Source organism: Chiloscyllium punctatum, chromosome 16, assembly GCF_047496795.1.
Source record: "Chiloscyllium punctatum isolate Juve2018m chromosome 16, sChiPun1.3, whole genome shotgun sequence".
Taxonomy (NCBI): Eukaryota; Metazoa; Chordata; class Chondrichthyes; order Orectolobiformes; family Hemiscylliidae; genus Chiloscyllium; species Chiloscyllium punctatum.
The window spans coordinates 46,103,268-46,124,707 of NC_092754.1; the positions used below are offsets into that span (position 1 = coordinate 46,103,268).

Consider the following 21,440-nt stretch of genomic DNA (forward strand, 5'->3'; position numbering starts at 1 on the left):
CATAAGGTTAGAAGTGAGGATGTTCGCCGATAATTGCACAGTATTCAGCTCCATTGGCGACTCCTCAGATACTGAAGCAGTCCGTGCTCAAATGCAACAAGATCTGGACAATATCCAGGCTTGGGCCATCAAGTGGCAAGTAACATTCACATGACACAAATGCCAGAAAATGACCACCACCAATAAGAGATAGTCTAACCACCACCCCTTGACATTCAAGGTTATTACCACCATTGAATCCCCCCAATGTCTACATCCTTGCGATTACCACTGACCAGAAATTCACTGAACTCACCACATAAACACGGTGACTACAAGAACAGGTCAGAGACTAGGGATACTGCAATAAGTAACTCACTTCCTGACACCCCAAAGTCTATCCACCACCTACAAGGCACAAGTCAGGAGTGTGATGGAATACTCCCCACTTGCCTGAATGGGTGCAGCTCCAACATCACTCAAGAAGTTTAACGCCAGCCAGGACAAAGCAACCTGTTTGATTGGCATGACATCTACAAATATTCAATCCTCCACTACCGCTGCTCAGTAGCAGCAATGTGTACTATCTACATGACGTACTGCAGAAATTCACCAAAGATCCTTGGAGAGCACATTCCAAACCCACGACCACTTCCACCTCGAAGGACAAGGGCAGCAAGTACTTGGGAACTCCACCAAGATCCCCTCCAAACCACTCACCCTCCTGACTTGGAAATATACTGCCGTTCCTTCACAGTCGTTGAGTCAAAGTCCTGGAATTCCCTTCCTACCAGCATTGTCGGTCAACCCAAAGCAAGTGGGCTGCAGCAATTCACAAAGGTAGCTCACCCCCACCTTCTCAAGGGCAAATAGAGATGGGCTATCAATGCTGGCCAGCCAGCAACACCTAAATCCCACAAATCAATAAAAAAAATGATAAGGAGTACAGTTTTCTAGATGATGGCTAGCATGAGGGGACATAGTTTTAAATTGAGGGCTGTCAGAGGTAGTTTCTTCACTTAGAGAGTAATAAGGATGCGGAACGCTCTGCCTGAAACAGTAGTAGACTTGCCAACTTTAAGGGCATTTAAATGGTCATTGGATAAACATACGATAATGGGATAGTATACGTTAGATGGGCTTCAGACTGGGTTGACAGGTCAGCACAACATCGAGGGCCGGAACTGCTGATTAGATTCCCTATAGTGTGGAAACAGGCCCTTCGGCCCAACCAGTCTCAACCCTCTGAAGAGTAACCCACCCCTCTGACTAATGCACTTAACACCATGGGCAATTTAGATTGGCCACTTCAGCTGGCCTGCACATCTTTGGACTGTGGGAGGAAACCAGAGCACACAGAGGAAACCCACGCAGTCACTGAGAGAATGTGCAAACTCCACACAGACCCAAGGCTGGAATCAAACCTGGGACCCTAGTGCTGTGAGACAGCAGCGCTAACCACTGAGCCACCCACATTCTATGTTCGATGTTCTAAAGACAGGGACTGCTGTTCTTTGTAATAAAGACACAGACATGTGTTCTTTGTAACAACAAAATGGACTGTTTTTCTTGATAATAAAGACAGGAAGTACTATTCTCTATAATAAGGACAGGGACTGCTATTCATTGGAATCAGTACAGGGATTGCAGTTCTCTACAATAAAGTCAGAGATTGTTGCTTTCAAGAATAAGGAGAGTCTGCTCTTCTCTGCAAGGAAGTCAGGCAGGAGGCTGGAAGGACACAGCAAGCTAGGCAGCATCAGGAGGTGAAGATGTCAACATTTCAGCTGTAACTCTTCTTCAGGACTGGGGGTGGGTGCGAGGTAAGCTGCAGATAAAGGATGTTGCAGAGGCACGGTGGTGAAGTGGGGATAGGTGGAGACAGGTAGAGGGTATGACCTGGGTCAGTGGGAGGAATGAATCTGGTTGGTAGCAAGGAGCAGTGCAATGGAGGGGGAGGGGCTGGGAAGAGAGACAGGGGGTGGGGAGGGAGGTTATTTGAAATTGGGGAAGTCAATTTTGAGTTGTCTGGGCTGTAGGGTTCCCCAACGGAAGATGAGGCGTTGTTCCTCCAATTTGCGCTGTGGTTTATTTTGGCAATGCAGGAGGCCAAGGATGGTCATGTCGAAGAGGCAGTGGTTGAGGGAATTGAAATGGGCAGTGACTGGGAGATCCGGTCAGCCTCTGCAGGCCTGCCTGCGATGCTCAGTGAACCATTCCCTAAGTTTACCTTCGGTCCCCCCCATGTAGGGAAGACCACATCAGGAGCACCTGATGCAGTAAACTAGGTTGGAGGGGAGGCAGGTGTCTCACCTGGAAAAACTGTTTGGGGGCCTGGATGGAGGTGAGTTGGGTGGTGTTGGGTTTTGCATCTTTTCCAATTGCAGGGGAAGGTACCTGGTGGTTCGGTGAGTTGGTGGGGAGAATGGCGCAGACCAAGGACTGTCAAAGGAAACAGTCCTTGAGGAAGGTAGGGGGGGTGGGGAGGGGAAGATGTTGGTGTTGGCAGGTGATGGATGATGCATTGAATGCAGAAAGTCGTGAGGTGGTAGGTGAGGACAAGGGGGAATGGGGAGTTATTGAGTTGAGAGGGAGGGGTTTAGAGCAGTGGAATAGGGATTGGAGGTGGTGCAGCAGAAGTCTGTGTGGATGATGGAGGGAGGATAAGCATGTTGTTCAAAATAGGTGGATGTCTGGGATGCTCACGAGTGGAATGTCTCCTCGTCTAAACAGATGCAACTGTGGAAATGGGAAGGAGTTCTTGCAGGATACTGGGTGGGAGGAGATGTAGTCCAAACATGGGAGTCTGTAGGTTTGTAGAAAACTCTTTGAAGAAGGGTTACACCTGAAATGTCGACTTCTCCACCTCCTGATGCTGCTTGGCTTGCTGTGTTCTTCCAGCCTCCTGCCTGTCTATTCTGGATTCTGGCATCTGCAGCTTTTTTGTCTCCAATCAATTTTGTTCTCTACAAGAAAGACAGGGACTGCAGTTCTCTATAATAACAATAGAGTATGTTATTCTCAATAACAATGGCAAGGAATTCTGTTTTCTCTAACAAAGACAGGGACTGCTGTTCTCCGTCATAACAACAGGGTCTGCTGCTCACTGTGACAAACACAGGGACTGCTGTTCTGTGGGAAGAAGCTGGTGCACCCGGAGGAAACCCACACAGACACAAGGAGAATGTACAAACTCCACACAGTCACCTGAGGCAGGAATAGAAGCTGGGGCTGTAAGGCAGCAGTGTTAATCACTGATCCACCGTGCCGCCCCCCACAAGCCACAGTGCTGCCACCACCCCCTTTCCCATGTTCTCTCTATTATGGATAGGCACTGCTGTTCTCCATATTATTCCCAGGCTTCTTTTTTTTTCAATTCCTTAACTACATTTCCATGACATACATATGACTATAATCTAAATTCATATTAACTTCTTCCCACATACATATAACAGTTAACAGATACCAATCTCATCTATACTTTATCAGGGACTTCTGTTCTCCACAGTATACACAGTGAATGCTGTTCTTTGTAATATATACAGGAAATGCTGTTGTGCACAACATGCACACGATCTGCTCTTCTCTGCACTATATAAATGGACTGCAGTAGTCGGTAACATAGGCAGGGACTGTATTTCTCTGTCATAAAGAAAGGGACCATGCTTCTCTAAAACATTCCCAATTCTCTCTTCAACACAGAGAAATCTTTATGCACAATGTACTGTTATGACACAGGGTAAACCCTTCTGTTAATTTAAATCAGACGCACAGAAAAGCTCATTTCGTCCCATAATCTGTTAAAGTATGAGTGGCAAAGAGCCACCCAAATTCTACTATTTAAAGAAAAAAAACAATTTATTCTTTAACTCTAAGGAAAAAAGAGAACATTAAGAAACAACTACCAACGCTGTAAGCTCCTTTGTTTGATTGATTTATCTATCTTCCATGCTATAACAATATATTGATCTGATAAAAACCCCTTATTAAGATTTTCAAAAAAAATCAAATTTCAAAACCAGTCAAGCTTGGTATCTTCCTGTCTTCTTATCTTCAGCCGTTTGCTTCACAGATTTCATTTAGAAAGTTACCTTTTAGAGAGAGGGTCAACAGGCAGTATGGTGTTCGTTGCCACTCTGGCTAACTGTTCAAAATGCTCAATTTTTATACCACGAAACATTCGATCTTCTCATTGATTTACTGTCGTCAAAACAGTAAAATTCAAATGTGATTGGAATTTAGTAACTTGGGGCATAATTTAAACTGATTGGCCAAATTCGAATTTGTTGTGTAACATAGCAACTCAGCTCCAGCTATTTGTTTCACAGCCAAATGTTACATTTTTAATTTTTTTCAGCACACTCTGTGCTTGTTAAGTCCTTGCCAGCTTTCACTTCTATTAAAGGTACAATACACACCAATAACTTCATAACATCTCCTCCCACTTAAGAAAAAATGAACCATTGTAATTAATGATGGCTTCTTTTTTTCAATTCCTTAACTACATTACCATGACATACATATGACTTTAATCTAAGTTCATATTCACTTCTTCCCACACAGATATAACATTGAATAGATACCAATCTTATTTATACTTTATCAGTTAAATCCATGATAATGCAACTGCTATCATGTTCTTACAACCTGTAACATGTACAATTTGTAAATTAAAAGTCTGTAACATAAGACTCCAACAAAATAGTCTTATATTCTTGTCGTTAAAATGTTCCAAGAACGTAAGAGGATTGTGATCCATGTACACAACCGTATCTGACACATTGTTTGTGACATAAACATTAAAATGTTGTAAGGCCAGGGCCAAACTGAATAATTCTTTGTCGATAGTAGAATATTTTCTCTGGTGGGTGTTGAGTTTCTTTGAAAAGTAACCAACTGGCAGTTCAATTCCATCATCATCTTCCTGGAGCAGTCCAGCTCCAACTCCTACGCCACTAGCGTCGATGGTAACATTGAAAGTTTTCAAAAGGTTTGGTGTAGCTAAAACTGTTGTTGTGGTTAACTTTGCTTTTAAATTGTCAAATGTCTCCTGGAATTGGTCTGTCCACTGAAAGTTTGTGTTCTTCTTCAGCAAATTTGTTAACAGTGCTAATACACTGCTGAAGTTTAGAACAAACTTCCGATAGTTTCCCTGGCCACCAAAGCCTCATCTTCACCATGGATATCCAATCCTTCTACACCTCCATCCACCATGACCGGGGCCTCCAAGCCCTCTATTTTTTCCTCTCCAGACGTCCCCAACAGTACCCTTCCACCGACACTCTCATTCGTTTGGCAGAACTGGTCCTCACCCTTAACAATTTCTCTTTTGAATCCTCCCACTTCCTCCAGACCAAAGGGGTAGCCATGGGCACACGTATGGGCCCCAGCTATGCCTGTCTCTTTGTTGGCTACATAGAGCAGTTGATCTTCCGTAATTACACCGGCACCACTCCCCACCTCTTCCTCCACTACATTGATGACTGCATTGGCGCCACGTCGTGCTCCCGCGAGGAGGTTGAGCAATTCATCAACTTCACCAACACATTCCACCCTGACCTTAAATTTACCTGGACCAACTCTGACACCTCCCTCCCCTTCCTGGACCTCTCCATCTCTATTAATGACGACCGAATTGACACTGACATTTTTTATAAACCCACCGACTCCCACAGCTACCTGGATTACACCTCTTCCCATCCTACCTCTTGCAAAAAATGCCATCCCGTATTCCCAATTCCTCCGCCTCCGCCGGATCTGCTCGCAGGAGGACCAGTTCCACCACAGAACACACCAGATGGCCTCCTTCTTTAGAGACCGCAATTTCCCTTCCCACGTGGTTAAAGATGCCCTCCAACGCATCTCATCTACATCCCGCACCTCCGCCCTCAGACCCCACCCCTCCAACCGTAACAAGGACAGAACGCCCCTGGTGCTCACCTTCCACCCTACCAACCTTCGCATAAACCAAATCATCCGCCGACATTTCCACCACCTCCAAACAGACCCCATTACCAGGGATATATTTCCCTCCCCACCCCTTTCTGCCTTCCGCAAAGACCGTTCCCTCCGCGACTACCTGGTCAGGTCCACGCCCCCAAACAACACACTCTCCAATCCTGGCACTTTCCCCTGCAGGAACTGTAAAACCTGCGCCCTAAAGGAGTCTTCCACATCCATCAAAGTTTTACTTGCACATCCTCTAATATCATTTATTGTATCTGTTGCTCCCGATGCGGTCTCCTCTACTTTGGGGAGACTGGGCGCCTCCTAGCAGAGCGCTTTAGGGAACATCTCCGGGACACCCGCACCAATCAATCACACCGCCCCGTGGCCCAACATTTCAACTCCCCCTCCCACTCTGCCGAAGACATGGAGGTCCTGGGCCTCCTTCACCGTCGCTCCCTCACCACCAGACGTCTGGAGGAAGAACGCCTCATCTTCCGCCTCGGAACACTTCAACCCCAGGGCATCAATGTGGACTTCAACAGTTTCCTCATTTCCCCTTCCCCCACCTCACCCTAGTTCTAAACTTCCAGCTCAGTAACTGTCCCCATAACTTGTCCCGACTTGTCCTACTTGCCTAACTTCTTTTCCACCTATCCACTCCATCCTCTCCTCCTTGACCTATCACCTTCATCCCCTCCCCCACTCACCCATTGTACTCTATGCTACTTTCTCCCCACCCCCATCCTCCTCTAGCTTATCTCTCCACGCTTCAGGCTCACTGATGAAGGGCTTTTGCCCGAAATGTCGATTTCGAAGCTACTTGGATGCTGCCTGAACTGCTGTGCTCTTCCAGCACCACTAATCCAGATTCCGATAGTATCTGCTTAGCCCCAAAAATCAAAGCACCTCTTTCTTGGTGGGTGGTCATGGAAATTCCTTGATGGCCTTCACCTTTGCATTGTGTGGGGTCAACCTTCCATGACCGATATTATGTCCCAAGCACATCTGCTTTCACAAAATCAGTTTTGTTTAACTTTATTATCAGTTTTGTTTCTCTTAATCAAAGCCAATTGCACCATGTGGTCTTCACAGGACTCACTAAGGATCACTGCATCATCCAAAAAGACTGCACAGTTTGTTAACCCTGTCACATCTCTGTTCATGAGTCTTTGGAATTCACCAGGTGCATTCTTCATTCCAAAAGGCATCACTTAGAATTGAATTGATCATTTGGGGTTAGAAACACAGAAATTTATTTCACCAACTCTGACAAAGGTACCTGCCAATAACCATGCAGTAAGTCCATCTTTGTAAAGTTGGCTTGTCCAACTTTCTCGATACAGTCTCCAATCTCAGTGTTGGGTATGAGTCTGATTTCGTTATGGCATTGACATTCTGATAATCCAAGAAAGTCATTGACTCCTGTCAGGTTTGGGAACTAAGATGATCGGCAGACTCCACTCACTCTGGCTCAGTTTAATGATATCCTCATGGAGCACGGTCTCCACTTCATTCTCGACCTGTCTGGCTTTGAAAGGATTAAACCAATGGGGTATTGTTTTATTAGGACAGCATTCCCTTTGTCTACCTCATGCACAAAAGCATTATTTCTCCCCATCTTATTCATACATAAGTCCTCATAGTACTGTAACAAACCTTTCAACTGCATTCTTTGCTCCTGAGACAGATAGTTTACTAACCTATCCCACTCCTCAAAGACTTCATGATGTTTAAACAGTTTTTGAGGCACATCAAATTTCACAACATCTGGATTACTGCTGGGAAGTAACTAACACCATTTTTCTACTTCTTTCCCTCTTCTATTTCTCGGGAGGAGACCTACACAATCAATTAGAACCCACGTGAAAGGGTCTTTGAACGTGAGAATTGGTGACAAGGATGCTGATTTTAATCCTGCCTGTGACTTACCTACCATTTGGCAAAAGTTAACCACATCCCTGAGCATTCCAGGCCGATAGAAATGTTTTTCTACCTTAGCCTGAGTCTTCTGTATACCTAGGTAACCTCCTACAGGTAGTTTCATGTGCTACCCATAACAGTTCCTGTCCGTATGCAACCAGCAACACAATCTGGTGCACTTTGGCCCATTTCTCCTCTGCACTAACCTTCTGTGGTCTCCATTTTTGTCTGAAGATTCTATCTTTCAGATAATAACCCTCAGGAAATTCTTTTATTGTCTCATCTTTCTGTTGCAAATCCCTTTGCCTTTCAGGATTAAAAACTTCTGTCTGACCTTGTGCCAGTTCAGGTTTTTCCTGCACCATTATGTCAAACAGAGGGTTTGCTAACTGAACCTCAACTCCTTCACCTTTCTCTTTAGTTTTTGCTTTGTGTTGTGACTTATGATAGTGGGAACTTGTTACCACACAGTCCGGGAAATTACCAGGATATTTTTCTTTTAACGCCTCAGTTTCTTGGTTTTCCTTGGGCTTCTCCACAACAAGGGATGTTACTCCCACCTTGGACCTTGCTAAATCACGGGGCGGCATAGTGGCTCAGTGGTTAGCACTGTTGCCTCACAGTGCCAGAGACCCAGGTTTGATTCCAGCCTCGACCAACTGTCTATGTGGAGTTTGCACATTGTCCCTGTGTCTGCGTAGGTTTCCTCCCACACTCCAAAGATGTGCAGGTAGTGTTCAGGGATGTGTTGGTTAGGTGCATTAGTCAGGAGTAAATGTAGAGTAATAGGGTAAGGGAATAGATCTGGATGGCATACTCTTTAGAGGGTCGGTGTGGACTGAAGGGCCTGTTTCCACACTGTAGGGATTCTATGATTTGAAGTATTCCCAAGAACAAACTGGAGTCCTGGAACTGACACTGTCAATCACTCCCACTGTTAATTTCCCAGTCTTGAGTTAGCACTCCAACCTGATCTTACATATGGGAATGCAAAAGTTCTGTCCATCTATCTCACAAATTACCACTCTCTCGAGTAACAGGTCAGAAAGAGTGAAAATTTGTCATCTCTTACTATTAGATCCTGTATCTCTCAAAATTATAACTTATAGAGTCATAGAGTTAAAGAGATGTACAGCATGGAAACAGATTCTTCTTTCCAACTCGTCCATGCCGACCAGATATCTCAACCCAATCTAGTTCCACTTGCCAGCACTCGGCCCATATCCCTCCAAACTCTTCCTATTCATATACCCATCCAGATGCATTTCAATTGTTGCAGTTGTACTAGCCTTCACCACTTCCTCTGGCAGCTCATTCTGTACATGTACCACCCTCTACATGAAAAGTTGCCCCTTAGGTCTTTTTTATATCTTTCCCCTTTCACCCTTAACATATGCCTTCCAGTTCTGGACTCTGTCACCCCAAGGAAGAGACTATTTATCCGATCCATGCCCCTCATGATTTTGTCAACCTCTATAAGGCTACCCCTCAGCCTTCAATGCTCCAGGGGAAACAATCCCAGCTTATTCAACCTTTCCTTATAGCTCAAATTCTCCAACCCTGGCAACATCCTTGTAAATCTTCGAGGAGAAAGTGAGGACTGCAGATGCTGGAGATCAGAGCTGAAAATGTGTGGCTGGAAAAGTGCAGCAGGTCAGGCAGCATCCAAGGAGCAGGAGAATCGATATTTCAGGCATAAGCCTTTCTTCAGGAATGAGGAAAGTGTGTCCAGCAGGCTAAGATAAAAGGTAGGGAGGAGGGACTTGGGGGAGGGGCGTTGGAAATGTGATAGGTAGAAGTGTGTCAAGGTGAGGCTGATAGGCTGGAGTGGGGTGGGGGCGGAGAGGTCAGGAAGAAAATTGCAGGTTAGGAAGGTGGTGCTGAGTTCGAGGGACGAAACGTCAATTCTCCTGTTCCTTGGATGCTGCCTGACCTGCTGCGCTTTTCCAGCAACACATTTTCAGCCAACATCCTTGTAAATCTTTTCTGAACCCTTTGAAGTTTCACAACATAGGAAGGAGACCAGAATTGCATGCAACATTCCAAAAGAGGCCTAACCAATGTCCTGTACAGCTGCAACATGACCTCCTAACTCCTGTACTCAATACTCTGACCAATAAAGGAAAGCATACCAAACGCCTTCTTCACTATCGTATCTACCCGCGACTCCACTTTCAATGAGCTATGAACTTGCCCTCCAGGGTCTCTTTGTACAGCAACACTCCCTAGGACCTCCTTGACTTTTATTGGGGTTTTCTTTACTACTTTCACTGATGGCACTGGCTTAGACTCTTTTACCACATCTTTTCTCACAGTGCCTTTCATCAACGGCCAGCACTGTGATGTTATGAGACCCACTTCTGGCAGTGAAAACACCTTTCCCAGTGCCCTTCTGAAACCACTGGCACTATAATTTTATGTGTCCCACTCCATTACAGTGAAAACATCTGAGGCCTTTCACCTCATTCCCACCCTGTTGAGCTTCTTTTTTACCCTGTGGTAAACGATCAGCAGTGTGCTCTACTCTTTGTTTTGTAGTGAAGGATCTCCCCTTCTCCCAATTTCTATCCCTCACAGGATGAAAATCCTGCCAGAAGCTAACTTTCGCCTTATGCATCAATGCATATTCATCTGCCATCTCTGCCACTCTTCACACATCTTGAACTTTCTGTTCATTCACATGAATAATTATCATCTCTGGAAGTGAGTTTTCAAACTCCTTCAGCAGAGCAATCTCTCTTAGAGCCTCATAGGTCTTAGCTATGTTTAAGGCTCAACATAAAACGCAAACATAAGGCTGACTTGGTTCCTTCTTTATGTTTCTGAACCGCTGTCTGTACGCTTCTAGTACCAATTCATAAGCACTCAAAATTGCCTTTTTGACATCTACATAATCTCTTGATCCCTCCCCTGACAGTGCTGCAAATACCTTACAAACACTATCTACTAGCTTAGCCTCAAATAACATTACCCACATGTTCTCTGGCCACTCTATCTGCTTAGCCAATTTTTCACATGAAATAGGGAAGGCTTTGACATCTTTCTCATCAAAACATGGCAATGCTTGTATACATCACTACCTTCTCTCTTCATCTCCATCCTGTTAACTTGACTTTCCTGACTAATTCACTGTGTCTGAAGTTCAAATTCTCTTGTCCTTTCTCTTGCTCTTTCTTCTCTCTCTTTTCTCCGTGAAGAACCTTCTGTGATTTTTGAGATTTGTAGCTCAGATAGTGGTTCAGGTTGTAAGTTTGCTTGCTGAGTTGGTAGATTTGTTCTCAAATGTTTCGCCACCGGAGGCTCACTGATGTTACCTCGCATGATGGTGAAACATCTTAAAACAAATCTACCAGCTCAGCAAGCAAACTTATAACCTGAAGAATCTTTTCTCACTTTCTTTTTTCTCTCTCACACACCCTCTCTTCTCCCCTCTCACTTCCCCTCTCTCCTCCTGTCTCTCCTCCCCTCTCTCTCTTCACCTCTCTCTCTGACCTCTCTCTCTCTCTGCCCTCTCTCTGTCCCCTCTCTGCCCTGTCTTTCTCTGCCCTGTCTCTCTCTCTCTCTCTCTCTCACTGCCCCCCCCCCCTTTCTCTATCCTCTCTCTGCCCTCTCTCTTTGGACTTAGCTAAGAACTTTCTCTCCCTTTGTTTATCTTCTAACTCCATTTGCCTCACTGCAATTTAAGTTTTTCTAATTCTACTGCATGAGTATGTCTCTCTGACATACTTAAGTCCTTGGCCAACTCCATTACAATTTCAGCTTTCTTTTTGTCCCTGGTTGAAGCCGATTCTAAAAGTGTGTCTTTCCTCTGACTTTCTTGGCAAATTTGGGAAGCATTTTCAAACCCTAGAACCTCTTTAACAATCTTAAGAACAACCACAAGTAACTGAAATTAAATAATTTTTTTCACTTATGTTTTATCTAAAGATCCAGGACATTAATCCGCAAGTGTTTAAATCTGATGGGACTTTTTCTATCTCAAATCTGTCCAAATCTCAGACTGGATCTGCCTAAACTTGTTGAAATCTATCCAAATCTCAGACCCGAGTCCCCAAACTGTTAATTAAGCACCCAGAAAAGTGCACCTTGCCTCGTAATCTGTTAAAGTATGAGTGACAGAGAACTCACAAATTTCACTATTTAAAGAAATTAAAACCAAATTATTTTTTAATTCTAAAAGTGAACATTAAACAACTATTCACATCTCTAAGCCCTCTTTTCTCTTAACTGCTTATTATCTGCCTACAACTCTATAACAATATACTGTTCAAATAAGAATTTTATTAAACTTACATCAACTTAATTTCAGCACCACACAGCCACTGTCATCTTCTGTGACTTCACTCTTCTGGCTACTGAATTCCCTGGCTACCTTCTTTCTTTTTATCATGAGTGTGTTTCATATGAAAGGGTACCTTTGATAGAGAGTGTTTCTTAATTTCTTGGAGAGCAAGATGACAGTTTTCCATGCGTTTCTGTCTTGATGGCAGTTGCTGTCTCTCCAATTTTCAAAATGGCCACATTTTTATATCCCCAACATCGGATCATCTCAATGAACCACAAGTAACCAAAATTAAAGGTACAGTACACTCCTTCAACTTCATTACAGTAGAAAGCTATCAATCTCAGTCTTCAACATACTCAGTGACGGAATCTCCACAACCTCTGAGGACATCGAAATTAAAGATTCCAGCCCACTCTAAGTCCCCATGTGGCAGTCTATTACTTGGAATGTATCTCTGCCCTGTACCTGGTAACGTTCATAACATATCGTCTGCCACTGTATTTGGTGTTTTTAACTGTATTGCTCCACATGTAACTGGGACCGTGTAGTTGGCTAGTACTCTGTGTTGTGCCCGCAGCAATTTCAGCTTGAATCCGAGTCCCAGCAGTGGATGTTCAGTGCATTTCTATTCCTTATGACACATACTACAGAAATGCGGCAAAATATCAAAAGTTTTCTACATTAAAATATTCTCTGAAGTGATTATTTTGTTCTTCAAACCCCTACACTCTCACATGTCTGCGTTTGATATTCAAATTCATTTCTTCTGAGAGATTTTTCTCCCTCACACAATCACAAACCCTCCTCATGTCCTTCCTGCCAATTCCCTGAGGCACTGCACAATTTAACACTTACTCTCACATTGACACTGTTCAGTCTGTGCTGCTGCGGTCACTGTTGCTGGGTGAACGTGCCCCAGTCTCACCATCAGGATCTTCAAACCAGTGGATCCATTTAGATGCCACGGTGTGAAATCAAACCTCATGTCTCAGCTTTTACTGGCGTGGGCCAGGGATTATTGGAGCGTCATGCTCAGGTAAAGGACACAAGGCAATATTGAGCAAAAGAGACTTTATTGGAAAACACCAGTTTCTGTGGTTTTCTGCATCATTAATTTCACTTGTTCATTTGGATCTCGTGTGCAGTTCTGCAATTCACATTTTAACGGGATGTGACAGCGCTAGAAACGATGCAGAAGAGATTTCTCAGGATATTGTCTGGGCCAAAGAGTTTCAGTTATGAAGAGTGGTTGGGCAGACTGGAGTTATTTTCCTGAGAGCAGAGGAGACATGACTGAGATGTACAAAATAACGAGGAATATGGATAGGGGAGACTGAAAGAAACGTTTACCCTTGATGAAGGGATAGATCACTAGGGGCCGTAGATTTAAGGTAAGAAGTAGAAAGGTTTGAGTGGATGTGTGGAAAAATGTTTTTTAGTCTGCGGGTGATTGGAATCTGGAGCCAAGAGTGTGGTGCTGGAAAAGCACAGCTGGTCAGGCAGCATCAGAGGAGCAGGAAAATCGACATTTCGGCAAAAGCTCTTCAGTCTGATGGCTTCATTCCTGATGAAAGGCTTTTGCTCGAAACGTTGATTTTCCTGCCTGGATGCTGCCTGATCTGCTATGCTTTCCCAGCACCACACTCTTGATTCTAATCTCCAGTATCTGCAGTCCTCACTTTCACCTGGTTGGAATCTGGAACCCACTGTCTGTCAGGGCTATAGAGGTAGATACCCTGATAACTTTAAGAAGTATTCAGATATGAATTTGTGATGCTAAGGCACACAGGGCTATGGGCCAAGTGGTGGAAGATGGAATTAGGACAGTTAAGCAGTTATCTCTGACTAGGACACACATAAGGCATAAGACTTGGTCATGTACTGGTTAGTATCCCTGCCTGTCATGCAGGAGACTGGGGATTCAATTCCCTGCTGGGGAGGGGGCTGTACAGCAACAGGGACCAGCCTTGGGTGACCGTGTGGAGTTTGCACGTTCTCCCGGTGTCTGCGTGGGAGTGCTCCAGATTCTTCCCACAGTATAACCATGTGCAGTTTCGGTGAATTGACGATTGGAATTGCCCCTGTCGTGTGCATGGCTGTGCAGGCCAGGTGATTCAGCCATGGTAAATGCAGATTTATGGGATGGGGGAGTGGGAAACTCTTCAGAGTTTAGGTGTGGGCTGAATGGTAGTACTGTAGGATTTCTATGATCTCTGACTCTATGCATTTTTGTCGCATAAAGGCATTTTAAATTGCCAGCTCCAAAATATGTGGCTCATTAATATCTGTTCAGAAGAGAGGTGGTCCCGATACTGACTCCTTGGAACAGCACTGTGCACTCCCTTCCAGTCTGGAAAACAGTTCTTCACAGAAAATTTTACCTCCCTGCTGTCACGGGGCTTTTCATTCCAGGCTTCAACTCTTCACAGAATTCCTCTCAATGACATTTCACAAATTTCCTTTGGAATGTTAATGCAGACATGAGCCACACAGCACCAGCTCCCATTCCCATTTCTAAAGGTCACGCTGCTAATTACATACACCTCTCAAACAAAAGTGAAATTAGCGTCGGTGCACTTCACATAGCGAAGACAAAACTGCAGCAATAAACAACAGGCATGTTGTTAATGCATGTTTTTGTCATTGATAATCTGTTTCCTTAGTGTGAGGTCTCCTGATATCTGTGATAGAAATATAGACATTGGAGCAGGAAGAGACCAGTCGGCCCATCCAGCTTGTTCCACTATTCAATTTGATCATGGAGATCATCCAATTCAGTATCCTGTTTCACTTTCACCTCACCTTTTTGTGCCTTGAGCCCTAAAAACCACATCTAACTCCTTATATATATAAAAAAATCGAGTTTTAGTCTCAACCGTTTTGTGTAGCACAGACTCACCTCTCTCTGGGTGAAAATATTCCCCTCACCTTCGTCCTAAGTGATTTAGGCTTATCAGTGATAGTCAACATGGTTTTGTGCAGGGGAGATCGTACCTTACCAACATAATAGAGTTCTTTGAGGAAGTGACCAAGTTGATAGATGAAGGAAGGGCTGTTGATGTCATTTACATGGACTTTTGTAAGGCGTTTGATAAGGTTCCCCATGGTAAATAGAGAAAGTGAAGTCACATAGTGTACAGGGTGTTCCAGCTAGGTGGATAAAGAACTGGTTGAGCAACAGAAACAGAGAGTAGTAGTTGAAGGGAGTTTATTGAAATGGAGAAAGGTGCCCAGTGGTGTTCCACAAGGATCAGTGCTGGGGCCACTGTTGTTTGTGATATACATAAATGACCTGGAAGAGGGCACTGTTGGTCTGATCAGCAAGTTTGCAGATGACACGAAGATTGGTGGAGTAGCAGAACGCATAAGGGACTGTCAAAGAATACAGGAGAATTCAGATAGACTGGAGACTTGGGCAGAAATTTGGTAGATGGCGTTCAATCCAGACAAATGTGAGTTGATGCATTTAGGCAAGTCTAATTCTAGAGTGAATTATACAATGAACGTTAGAGCCTTGGGAAAAGTTGATGAGCAGAGAGATCTGGGAGTGCTGGTCCATTGTTAAATGAAGGTTGCTGCACAGGTGGATAGAGTGGTCAAGAAGGCATATGGTATGCTTGCCTTCATTGGACAGGGCGTTGAGTATAAGAGCTGGCAGGTCATGTTAACATTGAACAAGACATTGGTTAGAATACTGTGTACAGTTCTGTTTGCCACATTACCAAAAGGATGTGGACGCTTTGGAGAGGGTGCAGAGAAGGTTTATGAGGATGTTGCCTGGCATGGTGCTAGCTATGAAAAGAGGTTGAGTAGGTTAGGTTTGCTTTCATTAGAAAAAAGGTTGAGGGGGGACATGATTGAGGTTTACAAAATCATGAAGGGTATTGACAGGGTAGACAGAGATAAGCTTTTTCCCAGGGTGAAGGATTCAATGTCACGACATGTCACGCTTTCAAGGTGACAGGTGAAAAGTTTAAGGGGGATACATGCAGCAATACTTTACACAGAGGGTGATGGGTGTCTGGATTGCATTGCCAGCAGAGGTGGTAGAGGCAGGCAAGGTCGATCCATTTAAGATGCGTCTGGACAGATGCATGAGTAGGTGGGGAGCAGAGGGATACAAATGCTTAGGAGTTGGGCGACAGGTTTAGACAGTAGATTTGGATCGGTTCAGGCTTGGAGGCCTGTAAATTTTCTTTGTTCTTTGAGTGAACTACAGGTGCCTGTCGTTGTTGCAATCCTCTGTTTATGTAAATTGTGATGATGATTGCACTGAGGATGACCTGTGGAACAGATCTGATTTCCCTTCAGAGACTGAGAGGCCATGATGGCGCAGATGGGATCTTGGTTGTGTTATAGATAGTGTCGAGGGCTGTTGCAGGCAACAAGACATTGACAGGATGCAGAGCTGGACTAAGAAATAGCAGATGGAGTTCAACCTGATGATTCATTTTGAAATGTGAAATTTGAGTGCTGAATACGGGTTAGACAGCATTTTTAGCAGTGTGGAGGAACTGATCATAGAATGCCTACAGTGTGGAAACAGGCCATTTGGCTCAACAAGTCCACACTGACCCTCTGATGAGTAACCTACCCAAATACATTCTCCTACCCTATTATTCTACAATTACCCCTAACTAATGCAGCTAAGGTACATATCCTTGAACACTATGGGCAATTTAGCATAGCTAATTCACTTAACCTGCATATCTTTGGAATGTGGAAAGAAACCAGAGCACATGGAGTAAACCCATGCAGACATGGGGAAAACGTGCAAACTCCACATACACAGTCGCCAAAGGGTGGAATTGAAACTGGGTCCCTCCCCCTGTGAGGCAACAGTACTAACCACTGAGCCACCAATCTTGGGGTCCATGTACATAGATCCCTCAAAGTTGCCACCCAAGTTGTTATGAAGGCGTATGGTATGTTGGCTTTTATTAACAGGGGATTGAGATGAACAGGTGCGAGGCTTTGCTGCAGCTCTATAAAATCCTAGTTCAACCACACTTGGAATATTGTATCCAGTTCTGATCGCCTCATTATAGGAAGGCTGCAAATGCTTCAGAGAGAGAGTACCATGATGCTGCCTGGATTGGAGGGCTTGTCTTATGAAGAGAGGTTGAGTGAGCTAAGGTTTGCATATTGGCAAAAAGCAAGAGCGGGTGACTTGATAGAGGAGTACAAGGTAATGAGAGGCATAAAGAGAGTAGATACCCAGAGACTTTCTTCAGGGCAGAAATGGCTGTCATGAATCATAATTTTAAGGTGATTGAGGACGGTCTGGGGAATTGTCAGAGGAAGGTTCCTTACGTAGCGAGTGGTGGGTGCTTGGAATGCACTGCCAGCACTGGTAGTAGAGTCAGGGATATTAGGGACATTTAAGTGAGTGATGGACAAGCATATGGATGGCAGTAAATTGAGGGGTGTGTAGGTTGATCTTAGATTAAGATAAATGCTCGGCACAACATCGTGGGCCAAAGGGTCTGTACTGTGCTGTACTGTTCCTTTTTATTGATGTAACCATAAAATATTTCAGTTGTTTCTTTTTCTTTGATAATTTAAATTTCACAATCAAACTTCCACTATGAAGAACATGCACGACAATGAGAATTGTCAGCAAGGATTGATCAGTAATGATGATTAAATTTCACAATTTGACTGTAATCAGGGTTCTGTTGAAAGTTCTTGAATGGAAGTCAGATTGCTCATTAAAAAATTAACATTAAAGGTGTGAAAATCAGTGTTATATCCAAAATATTAATGTCCAGGAACTGAGAGAGGATTGTTAATATATTCAGAAACAAACCCAATATTGTCAAGACTATCAAGTGTGCATTTGGTAAAAGCACAATCCAAACTCTGCAGTCATTTGTGAACTTGCTGGTGTCTCAACAGGCTGGGTAACCAAGGGAATCCCTTCCCACACACAGTGCAAGTGAACGGCCTCTCCCCAGTGTGAATCCGCTGGTGTGCTTTGAGATTGCATGAAAGTTTGAATTTCTTTCCACAGGATGAGCAGCTGAATGGTCTCTCATGACTGTGAATTCGCTGATGTATCAGACAGTGGGATGACTGAGTGAATGCTTTCCCACAGATGGAACACTTGAACGGTCTCTCCCCAGTGTGAACTCGCTGGTGTGCAGTCAGTTCAGATGAAAAGCTGAAGCTTTTTCCACAGTGGATGCAGCTGAATGGCTTCTCTTTCGTATGAATTCGCTGATGTACTGTCAGTTTGGCTGACTGAGTAAACCCCTTCCCACACTCCGAGCAGGTGAATGGCCTCTCCTCACTGTGAACCTGTTGGTGCTTTAGCAGGTGGGAGGATGCAGTGAATCCCTTCCCACATTCGGAGCAGGTGAATGGCCTGTCCCCAGTGTGAATTCGCTGGTGATTCAGCAAGTGAGAAGAAACATTAAATCCCTTTCCACATACACAGCAAGTGAAAGGTCTCTCCCCAGTGTGAACCCGCCGGTGTACAGTGAGGTGGTATGACTGCCTGAACCTCTTTCCACAGTCCGTGCAGCAGAAGGGCCGGTGGTCAGTGTGAATTCGCTGATGCAATGTCAGGATGGCTGACTGTGCAAATCCTTTCCCACACAAGGAACAGATAAATGGCTTCTCCCCAGTGTGACTGCGTTGATGGGTTTCTAGCAAGTAATGAGATTCAAATCTCTTGCCACATTCCTCACATTTCCATGGTTTTTCTCCAGTGTGACTCCAACGGTGGTATTCCAGCCGGGATGGGTAACTGAAGCCCATTCCACAATCATCACATTTCCATGGTTTTTCCATTGCGGTGGTGTCCTTGTGTTACTCCAGATTGGACAATCTCAGAACATGTGTGCTTTCTCCTCAGAATAAAGTAGTGAAGTTTGTTTTAAGTTGTGTAACTGGGTACAGCTTTTACCAAGGAGAGTACACTGGAACACTCCCACTCAGGTAATTCTGTGTCTCAGTGTTTTTAAAATCACAATAGTGCTTGAAACTTTTTCTAAAAGGCAGAACAGACAAATATTTCTTCTTTCACAATCAAAGGCTGGTGATATTCAGATCTTGATGAATCAAGTACCTCCTTCAGTTCTTGCTGTAGTGTTTGGTTTGAGATTTCAGCCCATGAATCCTCCTGTTCCACCACTCTGCAAAAGGAGTTTACAAATGCCATTACTGTCAATACAGAACAGAAATTCAAAACAGAAAATTCTAGCTTGACTAAATTAAGTTAATTAATTCAATATTTTCCTCTCTTGTTCGCCAAAGTTGTAAATTCCAGTTTTCACTGAATTTTCTGAAGAGGTGACGAAGGGATCAGACAGGGGAATGTCTGTGGATGTTGTTTACATGGACTTTCCTTAAGTTATCTGATAAAGTCACACATAACATACTGTAAACTAAGGTAGAACCTTAAGAAATTGCAGGCAAATGACTGACTCAGCTGGGAAATTAGTTGATTGACAGACAACAAAAAATAGTGATAATGGATAGGTACTCAAATTGGCAGGATGTGACTCTGTGTCCCACAAGGATCTGTACAAGGGCCTCAATTATTCACATCATTTAGATATTTAGATACCATCAATGCTCATTGCTCGATTAGGTGACTGGGGCAAAACCATGCAGATGAATTTTAATGTAAGCAAGGGTGACATTATCTATTTTGGACTGAACAGTATAGATCAGGATATTCTCTGGATGGTATGAAGTCCAAAGAGATTTGGGGATTCAGGTACATAGATCTTTTAAGATGCCACAAACAGGCACAGAAAATGATCAAGAAAGTTAACAGAATGCTGGCCCTAATATCCAGAACACTGGTGTACAAGAATTCAGAACTTTTGTTGCAGTTATACAAAACCTTAGATCCCTGAGAATACTGTGAGCTGAACTGGGCACCAGAGCATGGGAAGGATGTACTGGCCTTAGAGTGAGCACAACATATGTTTAAAAGAATGATACATGTATTTCAGAAGTTAAGTTCTTAAAAAAAGACTGTACAAAGTAGGCTTATTTTCTTCAAATTTGGAAGGTTAAGGTGTGATTTGATTATAGTTTTCAAGGTATTAATAGCAAAATACTGAGCAGATAAAGATAAATTATTTCCACTAATTGGATATTCTGGAACTAGCTAGCATAGTTTGAGAAATAGTGTCAGATCATTCAGGAGAGATGTGAAGAACTTCTATGCTGAAAGGCGGCATTTGTTTGGCACTCTTCCAAAAACAATAGTAACTGCCAGATCAAATGTTCATTTTAAATTAGATAAATTATCTTTATTACTTAAAAATATTAACCAACATGGGCCAAAGGTCAGAATATGGAAACTGGCCACAGATCAGCATTGAAATTCTAAACAGGCTGACTGTTCCCTCTGAAAGACTGAATCCTAACCCCATCTCCTCCCTCTCCCACTCCCAGCTTTCTCTCTGCCTGTGTCCAGTCTCTGTAGACTGACAATCTATGGGTCAAATATTGTGGTCACGTGGAGAAAGTGAGGACTGCAGATGCTGGAGATCAGAGCTGAAAATGTGTAGCTGGAAAAGCGCAGCAGGTCAGGCAGCATCCGAGGAGCAGGAGCCCTTCCTCAGGAATGATGCTGTCTGACCTGCTGTGCTTTTCCAGCAACACACTCCAACAGACCCTGCTGGAACAAAATGGCGGCCATGAACCAGGACATATGTTCAGGAGAAATCAATGGCGGACCTGCTGGTTTTTCTTCGCTGTTTGTAGTGTACAGTGAATGTTTATGAATCCTCCACAACATCTTGTTAGTAATACTTCCCTCCGCCTGGCCGCCGCCGCCGCCACCGCCACTTACCGGCCGCCGAGAGACAAACTGGCAGGTTCCCGTCATCATTATCGGCGTTGCACATGCTCAGAATACCGTGCCACACTGCGCAGCCGCATTGTGTTCCGTCCAGATAGGACATTCCCTACCACGGGGCATTCTGGGTATATCTACTGCCATTGTTCGCTGTGTTCGATTATATTTATGCAGTGTGATTTGGAGATATCCGTGTTGGACTGGCGTGTACAAAGTTAAAAATCACCACCTGATGAAGGAGCGGTGCTCCGAAAACTAGTGTGCTTCCAATTAAACCTGTTGCACTATAACCTGGTGTTGTGTGATTTTTAACTTTATTCACTGTAGTTCTCGTTGATTTAGCTCAGCTTCTGGAAGTTGCTCCGCGCATGCTCTGCACTGGTGGGCAGTCTCCAAGTGGAGCTTAAGCACTTCTGTGTTTTGCAGTTCGTCAACTGTTTTCACCTATTCGTGATATGGAGGTGGCGGTGTTGGACTAGGACGGGC

At 44.1% G+C, this 21,440-nt stretch overlaps 1 protein-coding gene across 2 annotated transcripts; it reads right to left on the minus strand.

Moving 5' to 3' along the window:
* Positions 1 to 13,233: 13,233 nt before the first annotated feature.
* LOC140487182 (uncharacterized) lies at positions 13,234 to 21,016 on the minus strand. Of its 2 annotated transcripts, none has more exons than XM_072586835.1 (2): positions 20,949 to 21,016; positions 13,234 to 19,272 (listed from the first exon to the last, which is right to left on the minus strand). In XM_072586835.1, exon 2 carries the CDS (start codon positions 18,926 to 18,928, stop codon positions 18,002 to 18,004), a length of 927 nt encoding a protein of 308 aa, XP_072442936.1. In that variant the 5' UTR covers positions 18,929 to 19,272; positions 20,949 to 21,016; the 3' UTR covers positions 13,234 to 18,001. The 2 variants fall into 2 exon arrangements, with proteins under 2 accessions (XP_072442936.1, XP_072442937.1); XM_072586836.1 differs by lacking the exon at positions 20,949 to 21,016 and adding an exon at positions 20,834 to 20,944.
* Between the last annotated feature and the right edge of the window lie 424 nt (positions 21,017 to 21,440).